Source organism: Plectropomus leopardus, chromosome 2, assembly GCF_008729295.1.
Source record: "Plectropomus leopardus isolate mb chromosome 2, YSFRI_Pleo_2.0, whole genome shotgun sequence".
NCBI lineage: Eukaryota > Metazoa > Chordata > Actinopteri > Perciformes > Serranidae > Plectropomus > Plectropomus leopardus.
Window position 1 is genome coordinate 1699674 of NC_056464.1, and position 25250 is coordinate 1724923.

General features: G+C 40.6%; 1 protein-coding gene across 2 annotated transcripts in view; it reads right to left on the reverse strand.

Annotated features, from left to right (window-relative positions):
• epha8 (eph receptor A8) overlaps positions 1 to 25250 on the reverse strand; it is an 85672-nt gene that overhangs the window by 29928 nt on the left and 30494 nt on the right. For both annotated transcript variants that reach the window (XM_042498269.1, XM_042498259.1), the window contains exons 5-7: positions 4087 to 4242; positions 3461 to 3874; positions 78 to 202 (exon numbers count right to left, since the gene is read on the reverse strand). In XM_042498269.1, coding sequence (XP_042354203.1) covers positions 78 to 202; positions 3461 to 3874; positions 4087 to 4242 — 695 coding nt within the window. The remainder of the gene's footprint in view (positions 1 to 77; positions 203 to 3460; positions 3875 to 4086; positions 4243 to 25250) is intronic.

The following is a 25250-nucleotide window of genomic DNA, read 5'->3' on the forward strand; positions in this document are numbered from 1 at the left end:
AACGACTACAGCTTTTGACTTATGTGATTTTTAAATGCACTTCTTCAGAGGTACATATGCAGCAGTGAGTTAAGTACCTTCTCATAGTACTTGATGTCGTACTCCAGGATGACCCCGTTTGGCTGGTCGGGTTCATGCCACAGCAGCGTCACGCTGTTCTGGCTGGTGTTCTCCTGGCGGATGGCTAACACTTCAGACGGGGCTGCACAAAAAACAAGAGAGATTACTGCCTCGTCAGTTCAAGATGTAGTTCCTCAGTGATCACCATGTATAACAAGGTAATGAGATTACCAAAAAAAGTTCTTTTATGGAGGTGCTAATAACTCACGCCATTACATTTCATTAAGGCTTAAAGTTTTGCATTTTTAAGTGGTGCTGCTTGAGTGACAGGTTGTCTGAGAGGCGTTGCTACAGTTTGTGAGTCAGATCCATACCACACTCCATTCTTTTATCCAAATATCGTCACTTCTAGCTCCAAAAAAAGAGCTTCAAAACTGCACTGTAGCTACATCCCTTATTCATATGGTCCCAACAAATCCAAACTATACGATTACATTTCAGTTTACTAATTTCAAGGTTCAGCATTGTTTGTCAGCTCCTTCCAAACTAGTCCAAATGATTGGCCACAATTATGATTAATATCTGGTGCATAAAAACTTGGTTAAGGTTACAGAAAGGTTCCGGTTATGGTAAAAAAAATAACAACAAAAAAAACAAAACAAGTGCTGACTGTCAGCAGGGATGGGGGTTCAAACAGCAGCCCCCTGTGTGTGTACACTGAGCAACCCACCACTGACCTCTTACCTAAGACCATTCTCAGCAACTATAATGCTACTACTTTTGACTTTTTTAGACACTGAAGCCATCATTTGCACAGCCACAGGAGGTCCTTATCCAGGAAACCTTTAAGGCATTTGAACAAGTGATCAATACTTTTTTGTAATGTTTTATTTATTTATTTTTTCCCTTCAGGATAGTCTCTTCAGTGCTGTTCCATGTGTACCCTGGGGTACTCTGAAACTCTTGTTTGAACATTAAACAACTTACAGAACTGTGAAAACACCAGAAAATACAGTGAAATCACAAATAAAAAGGCACAAAAGTGTGGTCTAGCAGAATGTCAACAGAGACAATAGCAATATTTTTAAACTACTGGTTTCTACTTGTAGTACTTTGTACATTATGGTCTGTGGGGTTCCCTACACTAGTGGTTCCCAAACTTTACCATGCCAAGGACCCTGAAATTGCATAAGCCTCCAGCAGGGACCCCCTTCTGCATTTTTTTTAATTTATTTATTACATGTACATTATTATGGCAAATATCAAAAATCAAACATACAGCTTGATATATTTTCCTCATTTTATTAATAATAATCAGTCTTTCCTCTGTTATAAACATTTCTTGTCATTTTATTCAACAGTAGTATTAACTGTAAACATATTTTTTTTTTAGATTTTTTTCTCTTTTGTTTAATAAGAACAATATTTAACAGTAATATTAACAGTGATCATTTTTAGAAGTATTTTTTTTTCTTTTGTTATTTGTTCATTGTATTCAGTGTGTCTTTCTTCTGTTATAAACATTCTGTCATTTCTGTCTTAACAATTTTCAACAGCAATATGAAAAGTAAACATGTTTTTTTTTTTTTAGAGTTTTTCTCTTTTGTTATTCATTCAATTGTTATTTTTTAAATAAAAATTAAAAGATTGTTGTCAAAGAACACAGATTTTGATATGCATTTTTTTCCCTCAAAGTTTCTGCAGCCCCCCTGGCGCCCCCTGGCAGCCCCAAAGGGTGTTGTGGCCCCCACTTTGAAAAACAGTGCCCTATGCAACATTTAGGCTTAATTGTAGTTTCATGAGCCCTCAACCATCTGGAAAGCTAACTGATGTTTCAAAGCAATAATTCCAGAGATTGTACAAGCCACTGCCAGCTTAATGAATCACAGAGATGAAGCTAAATATGGTCTAAATTAAAGCTGGTGCAGTATGCAGGGTGACAACATCACACATGTCATGTCAATCTCATGTCTGTACAATCAATTAGTTTTATTTGCTGGTATCAGTGAACTCCCATCTTTTCTAGTTTACTCTGAGGTCTATAAGAAACTCTGTCTGTCATCATGGGAAGTACTGTTTTAGATAGCAGGCCACATTGGAAGTCTTTCCACACCATAACCCCTGAATCACCCTGAACTATGAATCAATCCTTTGATTTATTGGCTATGTCATGCTGTTCCAGTGTACTCTCACTGCTTGGGAACTTTACTACATCATTGCGTTTGATGACAGAAACAATACTTTTTTTCAACTTTTAAAAGTTTAGTGTTAATCAAAGTGCAGGTTACATTAAGTGTCATCCAATCAATGACATTTTTTTTTCTAGTGATTACTGCAGCATCAGACACAATAGAGATAAAGTTGGTGCTATTTGTTGTGTACATACAGTCGGTACAGAGCGCAGAAGTGTCAGAGTTGCACATAAGTACTGTTTGCTGACAGCAGCAGCTACTCCTACCAGTCCTTATGGAAACAAAGTGCATGTGCCATATCGTGTTTTTCATTATCAGCACAAAATCTCGTTGAGACAGCACATTTCTTCCAAAGATTGTTATTTTGGCACTTTTGCTAAATTTGACAGTAAAAGTGCGACAGAAAGAGGAGAAGAGAAAGACGTGTGATGAAGGGCCAAGGCTTCACACTCTAAATGATGTGGCTGCAACTGAGACAGAAACAGTGCAAAGTTTATCTGCTCAGTTTGTTTTTCTGAAATTTTTCTTCTTTTGAATGATTTACAGCGAGTGATTCAAGGTCAGATTTGAACTCAGGACATCACAGTAGCATTGCATGAACTTGAGCCATCTGAGCCATCCTGGATTTATCTTTTACTACGCAACCCTGCTCTAAAGTGTAAGGTCAAGAATTTTTCCTCTACAGGATTCAATGACCTGTAACCCAGAGTTCCTCTCAACCGGAAATTGTGAAACCTGTTTGTCTTTGGTGCTAGTCCATGTATTTCTATGTTTGGATACACATCATTTAAAGGTGACTCATTTTCAGATGTAATTCACATGTAAATGTTGTCATGTGCGTAAATGCAGTTGTAGGATACACAAGAATGGAATAAGTGTCCTGATAAATGTCCTTTTGAGTGTATAGTATGGCCCATAGATGTAGATCTTGGGAAAGATATCCCCCTCAATAGAAAGATATCATACAATATACAGATCAGAATTTAGTCATCTTCAAACTAAGAAGTTGATTTATTTTCAACGAGACAAAGAGAAGACTACTGTTAGCAGCACACTTTTTCTCTGGGGTAGCTGTATTTCCAGGAAGAGCTGACACAGAAGCAGAAGTCAGGAGAGATTCTTTTATGGGTTGTTCAGTAAAGGGCCTGTATATGTCATGGACCAGAGGCTTCACAGTGTGACATTGTATGGCATGTTCTGAACCCTACCTGCCTGGTTCGTTGTGATGTTGACCAGGGCATACGGTGAGGGCTCATTGCTCAGGTGCGTCACAGCATTCATGGCCAGGAGGCGAAAGGAATAGTTGGTGTGAGCCGCCAGGTTGAGCACCGTCACCCAGGGCTCCGTCAGCCCGTTCTGGCGGGGAACGAAACGAACTGCTGCAGAACCCATACGCTCCACCATCCCTCCAACCCCAATACTCATGCCTCCGCCTGACTTCCCTCCACTGGCGCTTCCCGGAGAGGATGCACAGTCCTCACAGGGCCCTCCTGAGCATTTCTGACACACCACACTGTACTGCAGGTCGCTGCGACCTCCGGTATCCAGAGGCCGATCCCACTCTAAATTCACAGACGTCCCGTTGACTGAGGAGATGACATTTACTGGAGCAGACGGAGGGCCTGGAGAAAAGAGAGATGGAGGTTTGAGTTCATTCACAGGTTTGATCACTGTCGAGAAAAGTAAATGGGATTTTGGAGGCACAGATAAGTTTGGCACATTATTCCATAGTTTCTGTGTGTTGTGGGTGCAGACGAATGTGTGCACATGTGTTTGCTCTCCTTGGAGGTGCTCTTGCTTGTGGAATTGGGTGATCTTGTGTGTTTTTGCTTACGGGAGCATGGAGCTGCTGGCGGGTCATCTGCAGCTCGATAGTAGTTGGAGTCGCAGGGGCAGGAGAGGGCAGCTCTGGTCTCTGAGTGGCTGTGTTGAGGACATTTACCACACAGGCCATCGCCTGCCACGGGCTTATAGAAACCCACCTCACAGGCTGCAGAAAGAGAGAGAGAGAGAGAGAGAGAGAGAGAATAAATAGAGTAAACAGAGAGCTTGCAGGGAAGGGCTCTGCACTCCCATAATCACTCAGACCCTGATAAAATTGAAAGAGTGCAGCCAGAAAGGCATGAATCACACTCCTATAGCAAGCTGTGCATATCAACGCTGCTTCAACTTCTTCAAAACTGTGTCATCTTCTCCACAGCATTCATTTTAGGACATAACCCCCTCCTCGCCCCCTCCTCCAAATCTATGTATAATTACAGGCCTTGTAACCGTAGAGACTGCGGAGCAGGGGAGATGAAAGTCATACTTCTTTCTGCTCACATTTGGGCTGAAAAGGGTCTGCACTGTTGATACTCCCAGTGAGACCCTCAAAATCCAGACCGTGTTTCAACCTTATTCAGTTCCTCTGATACATATTCACTTTTAACTCTACACTGATTAATAATGGAGGGGGCTCTGATAAATATATTCTCTTTCCAGGCGGTTAATAGGCTTCTGCAATGGTAAATGGGGCAGGGGTAAACCTCGCACACACACAGAAAGCAGCAGCAGACACCACCGTGCTCGTGTTTGCTCTTCCTCACAGGGTAATTTATGTTCTCCCAGAATGCTGAGTGTTAGTTTACAGATGCAGTGTTTTCCTAACCTCTCCTTGTTAAGTTTATAGAGGGCCATTTTAGGTGCTTAGACTTCAAAGGTGCTGAAAGAACCATGAAATTGGATAACCAACATGAGTGAAATTATAACAAGGAGAATAGTTAAAATGTATTCTGCATTACTGACTGAGACATTTTTGGAAAAAGGAAAAGGAAGGAAAAGGTTTTCATACTTTTACCTGAAAGTACACATACAAATGTTCACCACGGATGCACGCGCACACATACACACATCGTGGATGTGCAATGTAATTCTATTTTTAATGATGCTGTTAAATTTCATAAGCTGAGTTCTTCACAGCCATTTTATTTTCAGTGTGTTCACTGGAACACACTGTAGTTTTTACCCTCATGAAGTTTTTTTTTGTGAAAACAGGACTATTTAAGCTGTAGATTAGGCTCATCCATGAAACATGAGAAGTTTGAATTTGTCTTTAAACTGTTCGCAAAAGGAAATTTACATGAATTTCAGCATTCATCAATATGTTAGTATCTCTGATATTTCTGTAGGCACTATTAAAATCTACAGCTGCCTCCAACTGCTAATACTGCTGTTGTAAATAAGGAATGCAAATAAATATTGCTTGTCGTTATTAGAAATTACGTTGTGAAGTCATATTGTGCTATGTTATGTTCTGTTTTGGGCATAAGACCGATTACAAACTCAAATTTGTACTGTAAAAATGGGTCTATATAACAAAAAAAACCAAAATAAATATTTTTTAATGTAAAACATTTTATTACAAACTAAGGGCAGGTGTGTTTCACCACTTCTCCTTCTTCACTTCCTTCTGTTAGTCTGTCATCTCGTGCATCACAGGTTTAGCAGAACTGGCTACACCCGTCAGTGCATCTAGTACGCGCGGCGATCTATGGGGTTGCAGCATGCAGATGATTACCACTCTTTGCTGCATGTTACGCACATCCCTCTCACAGCTGGGAAGCAGAAACAAACACTGCCAACCAAATCACCTTGTAGACCCCCTTTTCTCTTTCTCTTATTTTCCCTCCCCTTCTTTCTCTTTCTTTCCCTCTCAATTCAGTCCATTAAAACTACTTCCAAAGTGTGATTTAAGCACAAGAAAATTTACAATGGTTTCATAACATAAAATAAAATAAAACAAATAAATGTTAAATCAACGAGAAATGGAGAGAACCCTTCCCCGATTCATGCCTGGGCAAACAGTGAGAAGTTTCAGTGGGAGCGCTCCATTGAAGTCTGATTGATTGGCATTCAGGAATGTCCACATGTGCCTACGATCAAATCCGAGCGTTCATCAATCTAGTGTAGGTTTTTAGTACCAAGGTGTTTAATATGCAAATCTACTCACAGATTTACTAATATTTCATGAATGAGACCCAGTGTGTGAAGAAAGTTCTACTTCCACTGAATGGCAAAGTTGCTACTCTATCCACCTGCATCCCTCACTGGCCTCCCACCTGCAGCAGTCAGACCCTACTGTCTGCGGCAGCTGGAAGTCATCCCACATTATGCATAAGCAAGATCTGACTGACATATGAAATTGAAATAGAAATAAAAATGGAAAAGACAGAAAAACAGGGTAGATGAATTTAAACACTGCATTGTTTGCCTCCAAAATTAAAAGAAACAAAGCAGAAATTAATTTATTTCCAGTTGCCAGTCTTTTTATTAAATGTTGTGGGGGAGAAGAAAAAAAAATCTAATCTTCAGTGCAAACTGAGGCAAACAAAATTTGAGATAGAGAATAATTTAGACATGGTCAACAGTAGGTCATCTGAATATCTCATTTTTTAGCCAAATGTTTTGCCACCTTTGGTTTCACACCTTTCCTGACTCTTACCAGAAACCATGGATTACCAGAGCCGTCATGCACTGCAGCCAGTATGGAATCATGGACAGTTATAAAGCAGCAGCCTACAGTGTAACAGGAGGCAAATAGGACTAAAAGTGGGCAGGCTGAAGAAGCTGACCAGATCCCATTCCACTGGAATTGTACCTTCATGCGATAGATTGATAGACAGATAGACAGACAGATAAATAGGTTGACTTCCTGCAGTGAGCTTTTCTTTGGAATGTGACACTACTAACAGCCACCACAATAACAGATATAAAATCAAAGCACACGGGCTGAGACAGACTGATCAGTTTTGACCTGTTTTGCATGGTAAAGCATATCTGAAAGGCAAATTCTGTTCTTTATATGATCTACAGTGTTCAACAACCAACAACTGCACATCCCATTGTATACATACATAAAGGCTATTTATACAATCCTACAGCTGTTTGGTTTGAATTTTAAAATATGGGTACAAATTTTCTTCACTCTAGTTGAGTGAAACTGAGACCTCAGTTGTGGAGAGTGCAGAGGCCCAGTCCTCTCTCACTCCCAACTTGTCAAATATGTCTGCTCTATCAGTGCCTTTCGGTGTATGAGCGTGACGTCAAAAGCCACTGGCGTCCAACCAGAACATGGCTGGACAGTCACATGAGAATGCACTTGGACAGAACTGGTTGAGTTGTTATTATACTCTGGAGGATGGACGGATGGCACCGGGCGTGTCCCGGTGTGCATCCCGGAGTGTAAACAGCTGACACAGAGGGATACCTAAAACGTCGTAGGTAGGCGCAGAAAATCACCGATAGAGCGGCACCATATGACGAGTTAGGATGAGAATGTGTTGGGAGGCCGCAGTTATCTCAATGTTTGCTTTTCTATATGTGAAACTAACTCTCAATAAGAGAGGAATTGTTTTTGTTCAGTGAACAGTTGTGATTAAAAAAACACTCAGAAAAAAAAATATGGTGCAGATTATTTTTACATTTGTAAAGGACATCTTCAAACGGCCCTTTTTATGAGGCCAGATTCTCTCATCTAGCCCTCTACAATACCACATGCTCAGGCTTTAGTATCTGCTGTGAACAAAATAGTGTTAAATGAGTGTAAATGTCTTCATCTTTGAACGGCATTAAAGGATATTGAGCCTGTAGTTGGTCTGCATTCAATTTCCAGGAGCTGTATCAAGTGAGATATTACTTCACCTCTCAAAATGTGCAATTCACACGCACCTGTGCGAGTGCTGCTGATGTAAAACAAGGAGCAGATGCTAACATTTGTACATAGGAACGCACACACTACAGTATGTAGTGTGGAAATTGTGCTCTTCTCTTTCACTGTCAGGGCCCCCACAGGAGCCTGAAACTATTTCTATTTGCAATATTTATCCCAGACTGTTTTCTCTTCCTCCTTTTTATCCCATTAATCCCTCCATCCCTTGATGTTTTTTGTGAAGCCCCTGAGTTGAAAAGCAGGTCACGATAAACATCGGAACAGCTCGTTCATCAAGGAGAGAGGCGGCGAGCGCTTTGAAGTCTCTGACAGATTCACCAGGAGTTCTACACACACACACATGCAAAGGTTATGATAATGCAAAACACACACAACACATACACACAGTGTGTCTGATGCGGCCACAGAAACCACCAGCAAAATGAATTTATCAACACATAGGGGAATATGCAAAGGCAGAGAGAGGGCGGTCTGTGTCAAGACCAGCTGTGATGACCTTTCACTTCACTTCTGATGTGCTGCTCATCTGGTTCTCTGTGTAGAAAAAAATATTTATAAGATACTTTCCTTTTGTTTCATTTTTGAAGCATTTATTGTCAATTAATAACATGGAGATCTTATTAAAATTAAGCCATGGGTGAGCAGGATCAGCAATACAGGCAGAAATATGTGTCACCACTAATTGAATTTGAATCATTATATTTTGCTCCTCTTTAAATTGCATTAAAAACTGATTTTGAATCACATAATTGGAATTTGCATTGTTTATCGTGAATAATCACATTGCATCAAGTATTTTAAAATCAATTTAATTAGTTGGAACTGAATTTCAATAAACATTGAACTTAATATAATATTATAAAATAAAATAAACTCTGTTTTACAGATGACAAAACTACAAGGTTAGGTTTTGGCAACAAAAGCACATGATTAGTTTGTTACCAACATCACATGCATCATGTGACATACATCACTAGCATATTGCTATACATATTAGCGCACTATGTAGTTATGAAAATGACTCAGTTGATTTTCAGTTTCACACAGGACACAAACAGCAATCTAAAATCTGGTGTGTGTTTGACTCATCCACCATGCCTCGCACCCTCAATGTGCAGACCTTCTCACTCTTTATACTATGGTTGCCTGGAGCATCAATAATGCTGCCGCCTGGTGAGTCTCATACTGCAGCTAATGGGTGCCTCTCTGCATTGGTTTCTCACAGTGAGGGCAGATGCCCACGAGTCAGTATCTGATGAGCTGGGAGTGAGACCAGGATGGAAAACATGCTACAGTAGATCATTTACAGTCCTCTCACCACAGATACAATAATACACTACAAAATATTACCGAAAGGTAAGGGAACATTCAAAGGGGCACTGTTTCAATTACACACAGTAAAATAAGTTAACTCGGCCTGAAAGGTTGTCAACCTGTAAAAACAGTGTAAAATGTCTTGTAAATGGACTGCACTTGTATAGTGCTGAAAGTGCTTTCACACTACATGTCACATTCACCCATTCACACACACACACACACATTCACACAATGGTGGTCCAGGCTACCGTACATGGTGCAACCTGCTACTCAGTAACCATTCATATGCACTCACACTCCAATGAGACAGCATTAGGAGCAATTTGAGGTTCAGTATCTTGCCCAAAGATACTTCGACATGTTACCTGGAGGAGCTGGAGATTGATCAGAGGATGACCTGCTCTACCTCTGAGCCACAGCTGCCGGTGAGAAGAGAAAACAACCCTGATGATGATGAAACAGTTTTCTCATTTTGGGATTGAGATTTCACATTTTTGACAAAAAAGTCTGCTTTACTGTAAAAACCTGGTTCATGTGGCGCCCGGTGGCTCAGTGGATAGAGCAGGCACCCAATGTACAGAGGCTGTGTCCTCCCTGCAGTGGCCATGGGTTTGATTCCGGCCTCAGCCCTTTGCTGCACACCGCCCCCCTCTCTCTTTGTCCCCCTTTCACGCTTGACCTCTCCTATCTAATTAAAGGCATAAAAAGTCAAGAAAACTAATATTAAAAAAAAACCCCAAAAACTGGTTCATGAAGTTTCAAAGACATAGTAAGAAGAATATAATGGTGAGGTGGAATGTGGTGGAATGTATTGTCAATGTATTGTTCCATATATCAATTTAATATCAAGGTTCGTTCCAAAATTCAGTTCAAACAGCATGTTCAAATATTTCAAGAACTATACCAGAACTGTGTTTGTAGAGGGGCGCTGCCCCTTTGCCAGCGACTCTGCCACCTCGTGTGCCTGTGATTCACATTTTTCTGTGTTTTCATTGTTTTTAATAGCAGCTGTCAGATTTTTGGAATGCACACTTTTAGATTTGGTCTCAGCTGTCAATTATTTCTCAAATGCCTTTTCATGGTGTTATTCATTTGCTGTATTGTGCATTTGTATTGGTTGTGTACTGTTTGTGTGTGACTGTGTACATTGTTTGTTGACTGTATGGGTGGTTCCTTATGGCTATTGGGGTTAATAAAGCTTATAAAAAACAGAATAAAGAAAGAAAAGGTGCATAATAGGAGGTGTAGGAACCAGTGTTTTTAGAAGAAGAAAAGATCAAATGCAAATTTCTTCAGAAGTTTGCATTCCAAAAGAACTACTTCTATTAAAGCTCTGTCTTGTTGAGAGCCCTGTGTCAAAACTGAGTTACTTCACTCGCAAAACCACCATTTTTAGATCAGTTACTCACCACATTACCTTAAACTCATCCAGTGACCTTTGTCTCATTGACGAGTTTATTAATCGGTTCAGTCAATTAATTTCTTTTGTGAATTTGCCTAATTTTCTTTCTCCATTATGACTGCAGAAATTTATGTTTTGTGTAGACTTTTTTCAAATCTGGTAACTGGGTGCTATGAGTTAATGTTACAGTGAATTAAACCCCTGATTTAAGAGCTGGAGTTGCTGTCTACAAAAATCAGTGCATCTTTGTGTTACAGAGATGGACAACGGACGGTTAGAGAGGAATTACACCGGATTCACATTGCATACATGAGCAGTGCGTGACGACAACCTCGCTGAACTGCAGCATGTTTCATGCTCGCTGTGTTCACACTGGCAGCGCTGTTGTTCTGCAGGCCAGCCTGCTACTATGAGTTCTGTATTTCCACATTCATGAGCACAAATCCTACTCATTTATAAAGTCTTGCAGCTCCTGCATTGTCAACAATAGGGCTCTGCAAATATTTAAAAAATAAAATGCCTCTACAGAAACATTGTCAGAGTACTCTTATTTTGAAATTAGAGCAGGAGAGTTTGAGTAAAACAGACATCTTTTTATTTCCTCATGTCCGTGGCAAAGAGAGACTTTTTAACTGAGGTAAAAGGTGGCATAGAGTCAATATAATTATCAAAACGCCATTTTCACTGTCTATTTCTGCTGACAACTGAGGGCAGCATGAGGTACAAATTGGGCAGTCACCGTTTCTCTAGATGTGACGCGACTGAGACTCAGCCACGCTGCCTGACAAGTGCTGCTGATGCAGGCAGTGTGGCTGCTCTAATTTATTAACATGGGGAAAAAAAAAACTGGTTCAGCGATGCTCACACACTGCTTCCACTCTGCAATATGAAGCACTATGTTGAAAACTTATGAGGTAAGTTCCAGGTTTTAACAAAAGATAAATTTTCTCTAACATGCAACAGATCAACATAAAACTGTTTAACAGTCCCTGTTTTTTGGAAAAGCTCTTTTCCCAGAATAGAGTTTAACATTATTGGTATGCTTAACAGGGGAGATGTTTAAATTTTACTGTGTAACTTTTCAAATGGATATGAAACAGACGGAGATGTGGTGTGAGGGGCTCATACTTTTCTGTTTGTTCACACTCCACTCAGTAAACTGTTTACAGAACAGTAAGTTGGCTAATGTGTGTGTTTTTGCATGCGTGTGTGTTCATGTGTGGCTGTTTGCGTGTTGCTCAGCATGTCAGTACCTGTCAATGCAGTGCACTTGCTACAGGAGAATTTGCATTACAATGAATCTTAATAGCCGTGTGCGGCATTGTGTACTGACCTTGATTTATTCCCTGTATAAGTGGGTAAATAAATACATTGGAAAAAAGGGGGAGCTGGAGAAAGCACATCATTGTCCCACGCGTGAGGAGACTGAGGGAGGAGTGGGGGAGAGTGGGGGGGGGGCAGAGTCTTAAGTGCAGCCTGGGTTGACTGGGGAAAGCTCACAGTGGTTGTACAGTGCTGACTCTGAGCCTGCTCTGCTTCAAGGATACATTTTAGTAAATCTAGAAATCTACAATAAAAATCAAAACAATAATGCCTTTCTTCATTAAAAACTAAACACAGTTTCCCTCTCTCCTGTGGTTGTTAAAAGTTCCCTAAAATGGTAAAAGACAATAAAGCAGGAGTCAAAATAGTGAATGAATAATATTAAAGATGCATAACCATCACCAGTGCCAAAATGAAGGCTGACTAGCCGGAAAGCATTAGCATCTTGTGATAGTGGTATGCACATCAATTAACTGTACTCTGCTTTTTTGACTCGATTTACTGTTTCATAATGGCTTTTTCAGTTTTTCTTTTTGTTTTAGTCCATTTTCTTTTGCTTATCTCAAGGCTGACTTGTAAAAAACAAAATCTCAGTCAGCTTTCTCTCTTAAAGCGAACATAGAGATGTGAATCAGAAAGATTTTGGCTTTTCTTTTGTCCCCATTAATGGAATTGTTGTTAAAATGTTTTTGAGATACTGAAATCACTCACCACCAGAGTTTTAGTGAAGACCACTTAAGTCTAATCAGAGACAAGTCCAAGTCCAGGCAGCAGATCAAGTTTAGAGTCAGAGAGATTTTAAAGTCAGGTGGCCTGGGAGTGAAGTCCAAAGCAAACCCCACAAAAAACAATGTCCATTTAAGAGTAATTTGTCTCATTGTAGTTGATAGTGGAGTTAAGGGTCAGCTACTATATGACTTCCATCACTCAGTACAGCCTTTTGGATTTCGATATATTCAAAATGTGACCGAGAACAATATATTTTGGCTGAGACCTTTATTAATTTCTAAAATTGTGACTGCAAATCAGAAAAAAAAACTATTCTATTGAGTATACAGTATTACAATTATTGCACAGTGAGACAAGCAAACTATGAAAGTAAGCTCTCCATAAATGGCAAAGACAGATGGAAAATTCACGTTTGCAGCACTTGTAATTAACCAGTCTTACTGCCAGCGCTTTCTCATTCCAAAGTTGTTAGATTCTGCCACTTTTGCATCGCTTTTGGCGTAAGATCTAGACATCAAAAGCCATCTCTTGAAAGTGTATGATACCATGCTGGACGGTGTCAGCTGATAACGTGGCTGGACAGAACCATTCATGTTTTTTTTATGTGCCCCTGGATGGGACCTGATGCAGCAGAATGATATGCACAGACTCAACGTCAGTTGAGAATGCAGCCAGATGGAACCTGTCAAGTCTGCATGACACACCTGGAGCCTATCCCAGCTTACACTGTACATCAGTGTTCACTGTACTGACAGGTCGCCAGACTATCGCAGGGCTGACTCATAGAAACAGACAGCCACTGAAGCTCACATTCACACCTACAGCCAATTTTAGATTAATGTTGACACAAGTAGAACATGCAAACTTCACAGAAAAGGGCCCCCTCAAACAGGTTTTGAACTGAGGACCTCTGAGGCGATGATGTGAACCACCTCACAACCAGGCCACCCCCTGTCTGAATGTGATGTTTTTTTTTCTGCATATACCCATGTGCCTAATCCTAATCATCCATGCCAGCATGACACCCTGGAGCTGGTTGCCATGTGCTGTTGTGTTGTGTAAACAAAACCACATGCTTTTGTAGTGTAATCCTACCATGTGCTTTTGTTGAGGTCCAGGTAGCAGTATCCTAGAAAGTCAACAGCAATGGATACCTGGAGCGTAATATGTAGACACAAAAGTCCACTGCAAAGTGTCAAAATATGACAACCTGAATAAGAACGTGTTGACTAGACAACAGTATCAATATTTGACAAATGTGTAAAACCCCTTAATCGCCATTAATTAATTGTATTATTTAAGATTCTCACTTAGTACAATATCTCATGTTGTCATCTCATGTCAACTATTGTATGACTATGGAATGACTGTTTGACAGCCACAGCATTTCATTATTGCAGATCCAACAGCTGATGGTCCCACAGCAGCACAGTGAGACAGACAAATAGAGCGCTCCTCACACCACCAAAGTGTCTGAAACAGCCAAATTTGCAGAGGTGGAAAGTGACTTCTTTAGAGCTCTACAGACTATTTTTATTAGTTTCAGGATTAATCAGACTTTGGATGGAATTATTTAGAAACACCAGGATGCATCGCTCCGTATCTCATCCAGCCCCTCGCACTGAGCTCTCATTATTATTACTAGGGGCAGATTTAATGTTTTGGGGGCCACAAGCACATGACCTTATTTTCGCCCTTTTTCTAACTGTGAATCTTGGCAGGCTGTTGGCAGCTTTAGGAGAAGTAGGCCTACTAAAAAGTTTTTTTCCCCCCGAATAAAATGATTAATAGTGTGGTGGTTTTGTGCTGTCTGGGAGTGGTTGTTACTGTGTGTTTGTGTGCTTGGTGTGTCTTTTCCTTGTTCTGCTGTGTTTCAGGGGCTGGGCGTGGCTTCCGGGTGCTGGAGCTCACGGCTCACTTCCTCACCTGCTCCTCATCAGTGATCAACCCTCTGCAGCATATATACTACGGCTTCTCTCCTGTTTGGTGCCAGATTGTCTTTCCACCTTATCCATGGTATGTTGGCCAACTCTAATGAGTACTTTTTCCTGTGCTTCTAGAGACCACTACTACTTTGAGATTTTTTGCGCTTATTGTATTTCTATGCTTCGCCTAGCCCCCACCGCCTTTGTGTTTGGAACCTCGTCGCTCACCTGCACAGATATGCGCCGCTTCGCCAGCCCCACCATTCCCTCCAGCTTCTCCAGCCCTCACCACCCACCTCGCCACTCCATTCCTCCAAGCCACTCCTCCACCATCTCAGCCACAGGATTCATTCCCTCAAAACCATTCCCTTCATTCATTCCCTATGCACATTAAAATCATTGTTATATGATTTAACCCCTTGTCTGTGTGCTCTTGGGTCCTCCTATCGTTTATGGTACTCTGTACCGCAACAAATAGCACGGACGTTTCACAGAAGTTGAAGTCAGAGTCCTGCAGTCAGGAGAGGTTGGCCTATTATCAGCACAATGTGCTTAAATTTACCTGAAGTTTGTTTAAAATTGAGCTTTTGTCATATAATGCTGGAAAGTTTAATAAATAATAATAAATCATATGTTTATTACACTCCAACACACCATTGTCAAATGAAACGGTGTCAGTAAACTATGAGGGCAAAAAACAAACCACAAAAAAAGAAAAAACACAAATCAAAATAATCGTTCTTTAGTCGTAATTGAGGTAAACATGTTCAATTAATTGTGATATTGATTTTAGGTATGAGGTGCGGACCTTTGCTGGGAAAAAAATTTAGCAACTGGACCCCTTTGAATTTTAGTTGAATACCCCTGCTATAGGCTATAGGTCAGCATTATTCAATGGGGGCTGTACTGCCCCCCTAGTTCAGTTCAGTTCAGATGATGTTGGGGGGGGGGGGCGCTGGAGCCAATATTTTTTAAGAGGGGGTAGGGGCTTCCACTGTAACACCAAATGCAATGAAAACGTATGTGTTGCATTACATGCGTGTATACAGCCACTGGAGTATTTTTTTCAAGCATTTTGCATTTTGCAAAAACTCTTTCTCTACAGCAGTGGTTGTGCTGGCTAAGAGAGGCAGCTAATGGCTAACTTGGGTTGCAGTGAAACACAACAGATAGCTGGATCTCAACATGAATGATAATGATATGCTGGCATGCTGCCCACCCACCTCACTACCCAAACATCCCCTCTGCCATTCTAAAGGAAAATAAAAGTTAAACTCCTCCTGCACCTGCACTGACTGTTGACACTGAATCCTAAATTTTGAGGTGCAGAATCATCCGAGATAGACATAAATCCAAGGGATTCTGGCCTGTATTGATTGTGCAGAGCAGTCCATGTAATATTAAAGAAGTTTTGCCTCTCTGTGTGGAACTGACAGTAAAGCAGCTTCTCCAATCTGCCATGAAAGCCAGAAACACTGGGCAGGGAAGGTGAAGAAATTCTAATAATTGAAAAAAGTCAGTGAGACTAGGCCATGTTGAGTTAATAGAAATATGTCTTGAGACAGGACTCGAGAGATGACTTGAGAACTACAGTTTTGCTTGTCAAATACAATCTAGACAATATCTGATGTTTCATTCCAGTTTGTCTGTTCATGGATGCTATAAGCTTATGCTTTGAAACATTTTCACTTCTTGGCTATATACCACAGTTTCTTCATCTAAAAACCTACCTAACACTGAGTTTAAGAACAACACATTTCCCAGATGTTTACTTTATTTAACCTTATCTGTCAACAAGAGCAGATCTAAAAGTTCTACATGTGCTTCAAGAACATACCCAGTCCATATGTCCTAGACCTGATGTAGCATCGACCTTGTGAGGAATCGAGCGCACTCCAAAATCCAGTGACAAAGTTAGCTAAAGGCTCCTTAGCTGGTTCCCTGAGGAGCACATGAAGCCACTAACGAGCCGCTGAAGCTGTCAGAGTGATGGATGAACATGTCGCTGAGATCAGCTGTGGAAATGGGACACTCACCGTCCACATTGTCCCTCCTCTTACAACAAGAGTCCACATACTAACAGCTGGATTGCCACTCTGCTTTAACCCACAGCACACTTTAAACCAAGGAGTGGCGTTTACAATCTGAGGTGAGCCTGATTTACTCAGTGTTATGTCTGGGTGCATGGCGATCGATGACCTTGGGGATAGGATGGATGGGGCTGGTTAAGGTTTTTTTGGGGGGGGGGGGCAGATGGATGGCCTCAGCTTGTTTGTGTTGCAATCAGGAGACAACACAGACAGTCACTGCAGCCTTGTGCCTTGTAGCATTCTGGGAGCATCAGGGAAATAACATCCATGACACACATACTTGGAATTGGTGGAGAACAAAACAGAACTAAAAATAGAATCAAACCTTTGAAACCTGAGCAAAATGGCTTAATTTCTTTCAATAACATTGAAAGAAGTCAATAAGCAACAAAAGAAGAAATTTGCAGGATATTTGTAGAGAGTACACGCAAATTATGTAAAGATTTGTGAAAAAATAAAAATAAAAAAAGAATAAAATTAGAATTCTGCAACATAATTTTATATGTAATATATAAAAAATATAATTTAATTTAAAGCTTAATTTAGCTTTGTGTCTGCTAGATGGGGTTAGGGTTGGGGTTGTTTGCTAACATGCTAGCCATATTATTGTAATATGTCATTTTTTATGTTTTACACTGCCCCCAAGTGGCCAAAAAATCCTGCAGGTTTAATGCAATTAAGTTAAGATGTTATGATTTGACTGACTCAATAAAAAAACCAAAACATCTGTGAACAACAAAAGAGAAGCCACGAACCAAAAAAAATGAGTTTATAATATGTTTAATTTTTGTCTGTTAATTTTGGAATCTACTTTTTCTAGATGCACACTGCATGTGGATCATGTTTGGATGTCACAGCTACAGACATCTGTATGTATCATAAAGCCTGTTGTTGTATTCACAGTAGAGTTAGCAATGGATTCCTCTCTAGTTGTCAGTTTCTGTCTGCCTGAACACTGATATTAGAGAGACTGAGCCAAATAGCAAGTATGGCGTCAGTATCTTCAGTCCCTATGCATTCCTGCCTCTCCCTGCCTCCCTGTTGGCCTCCCTGCTGGGTTCAAATCAATTCCATCAATGAAGCCATCACAAAGGAAACATTACTGCAGTGTTTTCCTGTGAAAAAGGCCTGGTAATTACAAATCAAACGAGACAAATACATCCCGGTTAATGAGCGTTAAACGGATGTTAATTATCCGATTGAATGGCTGTCACCATTAAACTGTGTCTGATGGAGGGGGTGGGAGGAGGGGATCGAGGGGAAGGGTAGCTCAGAAAAGACGAGCATTCTGAAAGGCATATTAGCAGCAGATTGAGAAGATCAGACAGTGTGAAGCGTTTGTGTCGGAAATGGAAGCAAGAGGGGAAAGGCGTGGGGAGAGGCAGCGGGGGAGGGAGGCTAAACTTTTCTCTTTTTCTGACATTAGCAGTTGCTGCGATGCATCAGAGGGGAAATTAATCAACTGTTTTTGATTATTTATATATTTGAAAAGGACAAAGTATGCGGGGAGAGAGCTGCACAGAGGCAGGAGTCACACTGTGCTAATATGGTCACAGCCGCTCTGCCAGGCAGCTCCAGTCACAACATATCCGTCTCAGAAGGATAGAAAATAAAAACTACACACACTTAACATTCACAACAAGGTAAAAGTCCTGTCTGATTCATCAAGCAGCTCACATAACAATGTGGGTGTCTACATTTGGATTAGGAAGTACAGACTTTGGAACTCGTGTTTTGGGATGTCTCTCTGTGCTCTCAAATAAAAAACAAATCCACACAGGATGCTAAAAATTCCTCTCATGACTGAAGGATGCAGATCACCATGACAAAACAAACACATGAGGGTAAACACAAGAGCTGAGCAGGGCCAAGGCAAAAAGACGCTCAATCCAAACCGTTCAACAACTTTTTTCACTGTTGTTGACTGTTTCTTTTGTTTGTTGAGGTCAAAGTATGACTGAAACATCATCTTGTTTTTGTCTTCTCTATCACTGTTAGGAATATTCTCTTACCATATACAGCTACTAATACCATTTTCCACGACACAGTAACAAACAGGGCTAAAACACGAGGACTATTCTGCAATCTAATGTATGATTTTATTCAGCATGTTCTCATCCCAAGTTCTCACATGATGCAGCTTTGGAGTGAACTAATGTGTCTACATATTACATTTTAGGTATCCTTTTTCAAGTTTAGTGCTCAAATCAGACAAAATTATTATCGTAGGGGATTTTAACATTCACATGGATGTTAATAGTGACAGCCTTAGTTCTGCTTTCTCCACACTTTTGGATTCAATAGGCTTCAGTCAGTGTGTACATAAACCCACCCACCGCTACAATCACACCCTCGATTTAGTCCTTGCATACGGCATTGATATTGCAGATTTATTAGTCTTTCCTGAGATTCCTGCTGTGTCAGACCATTATTTGATAACTTTTAATTTTTTATTACTTGACTACAAGCCTATCAGTAAGAGCTACTCTTCTAGATGTCTATCTGATTCAGCAGTGGCTAAATTTAAGAAACTAATTCCCTCTGCTTTGACATCATTACCATGTCTTACAACTCCTGAGCACACTACTACTAACTTAAGTCATTCCCAAATTGACTGTCTCATCGATAATGCTACTGGCTCACTGCGATCACCCTTCAAGAAGAAAATAATGAAACAAAAAAAAAATTAGCCCATGGTTTAACCTCCAGATTCGTAAATTGAAACAAACATCGCAAAAATTTGAAAGACATTGGCATTCGACCAAACTGGAAGAGTCCCGTTTAGTCTGGCTGGACAGTCTTAAAGTCTATAAGAAGGCCCTCCGCCATGCCAGGGCAAACTATTATTCATCACTAATTGAGGAAAACAAAAACAATCCCAGGTTTCTTTTCAACACTGTAGCCAGGTTGACTCAGAGTCACAGCTCTATAGAGCCCTGTATTCCTTCGGCCCTAAGCAGTGACGACTTTATGAATTTCTTTAATAATAAAATCATAACTATTCGAGATAAAATCCATCACCTCTTACCCTCAACTGACCTGACCCCGAACTCAGATAGCCTGATTATGGCAGCAAGGCCCGAAATTTATCTAGACCATTTCTCCCCCATTGACCTTCATCAACTCTATACTTTGGTTTCTGCATCTAAGCCATCAAACATGCCTGCTAGACCCCATCCCAACTAAGCTCCTTAAGGAAGTTTTACCTTTATTAGACAACTTTTTATTAGATATAATCAACGCGTCTTTATTGACAGGTTATGTACCCCAGTCTTTTAAAGTAGCTGTCATTAAACCTCTTCTAAGAAGCCCACTCTCGATCCTGAGATTTTAGCTAACTATAGACCGATATCTAATCTCCCCTTTATTTCTAAAATCCTTGAGAGAGTGGTTGCTCATCAGCTCTGTGACTTTCTCCGAGACAACAGTTTATTCGAGGACTTTCAGTCAGGCTGTAGTGTTCATCATAGCACAGAGACGGCACTAGTAAAAATTAATAACGACTTATTTATCGCTTCTGACACAGGTCTGGTCTCTGTTTTAATCCTATTAGATCTCAGTGCTGCATTTGACACCATTGACCATCAAATCTTACTGCACAGACTTGAAACCTCAATTGGCCTTAAAGGAACGTCACTAGCCTGGTTTAAGTCATACTTATCAGATCGTTCCCAATTTGTTCACATCAATGATCAACCCTCCGCACATACAAAGGTCTGCTTTGGAGTGCCACAAGGTTCGGTGCTTGGACCAATCCTTTTCACTTTATATATGCTTCCTCTAGGCAACATAATTAGAAAACATTCCTTAAATTTCCATTGTTATGCTCATGATACGCAATTATATCTATCTATGAAACCAAATGAAACTGATCAGCTATCTAGACTTCAAACATGTCTTAAGGATGTAAAAGCCTGGATGAGCCGTAATTTCCTGATGTTGAATTCAGACAAAACTGAAGTTATTGTTCTTGGCCCAAAACACCTCAGAAGCTCCTTTTCCAACAATTTAATTTCTCTAGATGGCATTACCTTGGCCTCTAGCACAACTGTAAGGAACCTCGGAGTTTTATTTGACCAGGATTTATCCTTTGCCTCCCATATAAAACAAACTTCAAGGACGGCTTTCTTTCACTTGCGTAACATCGCAAAAATTAGACATATCCTGTCCCAAACAGATGAAAAATTAGTACATGCATTTGTCACTTCTAGGCTGGATTACTGTAATTCCCTATTATTTGGTTGCCCCAACAAATCTCTTAGGTCGCTCCAACTGGTGCAGAACGCTGCTGCTCGTGTTTTAACGGGAAGCAAGAAAAGGGATCATATTTCTCCTGTTTTAGCTTCTCTGCACTGGCTCCCTGTGAAATCCAGGATTGAATTTAAAATCCTCCTCCTTACTTACAAAGCTCTAAATGGTCAGGCTCCATCCTATCTGTCACAGCTCATAGTTCCTTACCAACCCTCAAGATCACTGCGCTCTGAAAACGCAGGGTTACTTGTGGTTCCCAAAATTTCCAAAAGTAGGTTAGGAACCAGAGCCTTCAGCTACCATGCTCCTCTCCTATGGAACCATCTTCCATTTTCGGTCAGGGAGGCAGACACCGTTTCAACTTTTAAGGGTAGACTTAAGACCTTCCTCTTTGATAAAGCTTATAATTAGGGCTGGCTCAGGCTGCCTGGACCAGCCCATAGTTAGGCTGACATAGGTTTAACCTGCCGGGGGACTTCCTCTGATACGCTGAGCTCCTTTCCTTCTCTCAATGCCGCCATCAGAAATCATGCATGTCTGTTAACTGCATTGCCATGTGCAAGCTTAGCTTAGCTCTGTGATAGCCATGTGGTACTCTCACTACCTGGGGCTCACGATTACAGAGCCTGGGTCTGTTGAACTTCACTACGCTAATCCTGTTGCCTCTCGGGAGCGTTCCTGCTCCCTTGTTTCCTAGTTTCCCTGGATCCTGGCCGTAACCTTGACTGTGCCTGACCGTGGTGATAGCTGTGCTGATGCTGCGACCCTGCCTTTGGTTGTGCTCGTGCTGTGGCTGTACTGATTCTGTGCCCCCCGCTCGCCCTGATCGTGGTCTGGTCCTGGTTGCGCCGATGCTGTGATCTTGCCTTTGGACAACTCCCTTTCACATATGCATGAGACTGTTATCATCTCTATCAACATCATCATAGAGAGCAATTACTAATTTCACACCTACCATTATTGTAATATGACATGCATCTGTTTCTATTATTCTGTGCCCCCCCCCCCCTCTCTTTCTCTTTTTTTTTTTTTTGCCATGATTGTATTTCATTTGCTATTTACGACATCTATTGCTCGTCTGTCCGTCCTGGAAGAGGGATCCCTCACTATCCTCTACCGCTCTTCCTGAGGTTTTTTCCCCGTTACAGGGGTTCTTTTTGGGGAGTTTTTCCTTGGGTGATGTGAGGGTCTAAGGGCAGAGGGATGTCGTACACTGTAAAGCCCTCTGAGGCAAACCATGTTTTGTGATAATGGGCTATATAAATAAAACTGAAAACTGACTTTTTATATTCCAGAATGGCGCTATTGTGATGTCAACAATGTGCATGGTAAGACAACACAAGCACATGGCAAGCAACACCGAAACATTGACAAAAGCAAATGCTGGTATGGATGGTCAGGATTAGGTGAAGGAGGCACATTTTAACGTGGAGAAAAAAAACATCATATTCAAACAGGAAGTTTTTTGGAACGCACCAACCACCCCTCCTGTCCCTCCAGCGCCTCCGGCCTGCCATCTCGCTCGTTATATTAAGTCGTTACCTGCAGTGTTTCAACCTGATGGCATCCTGCCATGTTTCATATTGTGAGTCGTCCTCTATTGGGAAGATATCCAAGTATCTTAAGGCAAGATACTGAACCTTGAAATGCTCCCAGTGCTGCATCATTGGATTGTGAGTGATTGTGAATGGTTACTGAGTAGCAGGTGGCACCTTGTACAGTAGCCTCAGCCACCAGTATGTGAATGTGTGTGTGAATGTGACATGTAGTGTGAAAGCATTTTAAGTGGTCAGAAGACTAGAAAAGCGCTATACAAGTGCAGTGCATTTACCATTTATGCCATGCTAACAGTTCTTTCCGGCTGTGTTCTCAGCCGTCCAGTGGTGTTTCATGCGCACACAAAAGGTGGCTTTTGGCAATGAGATCTAAGCCAAAAGCACTGTCAAAGTGGCAGTAATTAATGAATCTGGAATTAGAATGGGCCATTTTATAATGCTAACTGTTTCTTGAAATTCTCACCCCGTGTAAGTTCAGAAACAGACAAAGTATATGTCATGGAATATGATATTGTCAGTGCAATATGAATAATACAGTAGTAGGCTGTTTCTAATTTCTGTTTAAAATTGCAATTGAAAGATTGCAGGAGGAAATGTTTCGATTTTTAGAGAGGATTTCAAGACTTCATAAATAAAAGAAAGCAGTAGCATATTGCTTAAAAGTGGTGCTTAACCATTTATGAAATACTCTGAATTATGGATTACCTAAAATGCTACAAATATGTCTAATATCTCAGGCAATAGCATTTCATTAAAACTACAAAACCTTTCTAAATTGTTTAGTAATTGTTTAGCTCTAATATCGAAATGGATCGTTGTTTTTTAAAATATGTACCGCTAAACTATAGACTGCAATGATAAGGGTGGTACCACTGCTCTTGCAGTTTTAACCAAATCCTTCTTGTTTCAGTTAATATTCTTAAATGGTGCATATTCCTAAAAAAATATTTGTATTTGATTACTCAAACTGACACAGAGCAAACCTTTGGACGGATAGTACTGTACCGATATAAAGCTGCCTTGTGTAGTCTGCTATGTGCCCAAAGTCTGCTGATATTCTACATGTCTTCTTTTTGTTTGTTTTTCTCAACAAATCTAATGAAAATGCCAAAACCATCAATGTTGTGAACTTAATAACAAATACTGCCGCTGGAACTTGGTTTATCTTATTCCTCATAGAGCTCTATTGTTGTCCAAACATGATTGAAACATCATTAAGTCACACTTTTCCACTGGGTTACATGTTCCTCCATTACCATGAACATGCACAGTGTAGTTTGTTTTCACTCAATAACACATTGTTTGGCTGCCGTATGTACTACAAATGTGTGTTAACATGCATCTGAGAATATTATCCAACAACAAACAATTTTTTTAACTCCTGTTAGGGTGATTGTGAAAAACTGAAGTCGCCAACAGTTGTAGGATGTTACTTCTGTTGTCTGGACAGAAGTGAGTACAGCATTACAACACTACAGCACACACCAGCCAGCTAAAAAGACATAAGTTAGCTCCTATGTATCCATATACATTTTTGTAAAAGATTGTGTGTACAATAAAGGAAGTTGAAAAAAGAAAAGAAAAGAAAAGGAAAATACCAGTTAGCTCATCTTGGTACTACAGACTACACGAACTACAGGAAACTGGCTACACCGGACTGGGGGGTCTATAGTCATGTCACAGATCTGGGTAGCCCCTATTCAGCCCTGTCATTCAGAATAAACAGGGGGAAAACAGTCCCTAACTGTAAAGCAACAGCTATGTAAATCTGAAACATTATACACATAAAAATAAGAAATTCAAACAACATCTTTTTGGGATCCAGCAATGTTGTTTCCACATTATGTCTTAAAAGTTCATTAACACCTGAGTCAGAATGACTTCCTAATGGCAAATTCAAATTTTGGATTTTCCAAGGAGCACTTAAATTCACCATTCATTGTTGCACATCTCGGCTAGGCCCTTTGTTTGCATGCAGCATGGACCATTGCAGTGAACCACAACCCGATGCATTGTCCTGTAAAACAATGCTGGTGAGGAACTAATTAATTTATTTATTATAAATATGCAAAAGGATGTTATTATGTGGTTGGGTAATTTTGTATTATGCGCCTATCATAGCCCCAACTATCATTACTAATTTGCAACTATGCGCCTTGCACTGTCACCTGTTGTTGAATACTCTCTACAAAGTTCAATTAAAACTCCATTTATCAAATGTGCTGTGTGCCATATTTTTCTGTCTCTGTAATATGACTCTGAAATCATGAAACTATTTTCTCAGCACTGCTACATATGGTCTAGCCCTTCCCTAGCACTGGCAGTGAAAAATCATCTGATGCCTTGCCTGACAGTAAATATTGGATAGGCCTTTGCATGTTGGTGAGAACTTAACAAAACGGTGACTGCAAGTCTGACTTGCTTATTTATCTAATACTGAATCCTGGGCCCACAAAGCAAGATTGAGCTGTGGGCCCCTGGTGGCCGGAGACGTGAGAGGCCAAAGAACCATGTCAACTGGCAAGGTACAGTAATGTTAGCAGACGTTACTTATATATACTTTTTTCATCATAAACCTATTTCTGGACAGAGGTTTAGCAGGTAGCATGTTACAGCCTGATGTTAACAGCAGAATGTTATTGTCCCCTGATACATTAGCTGTGCATGCTACTTGTTGCAGTTTAGTGCAGCGGTTGTG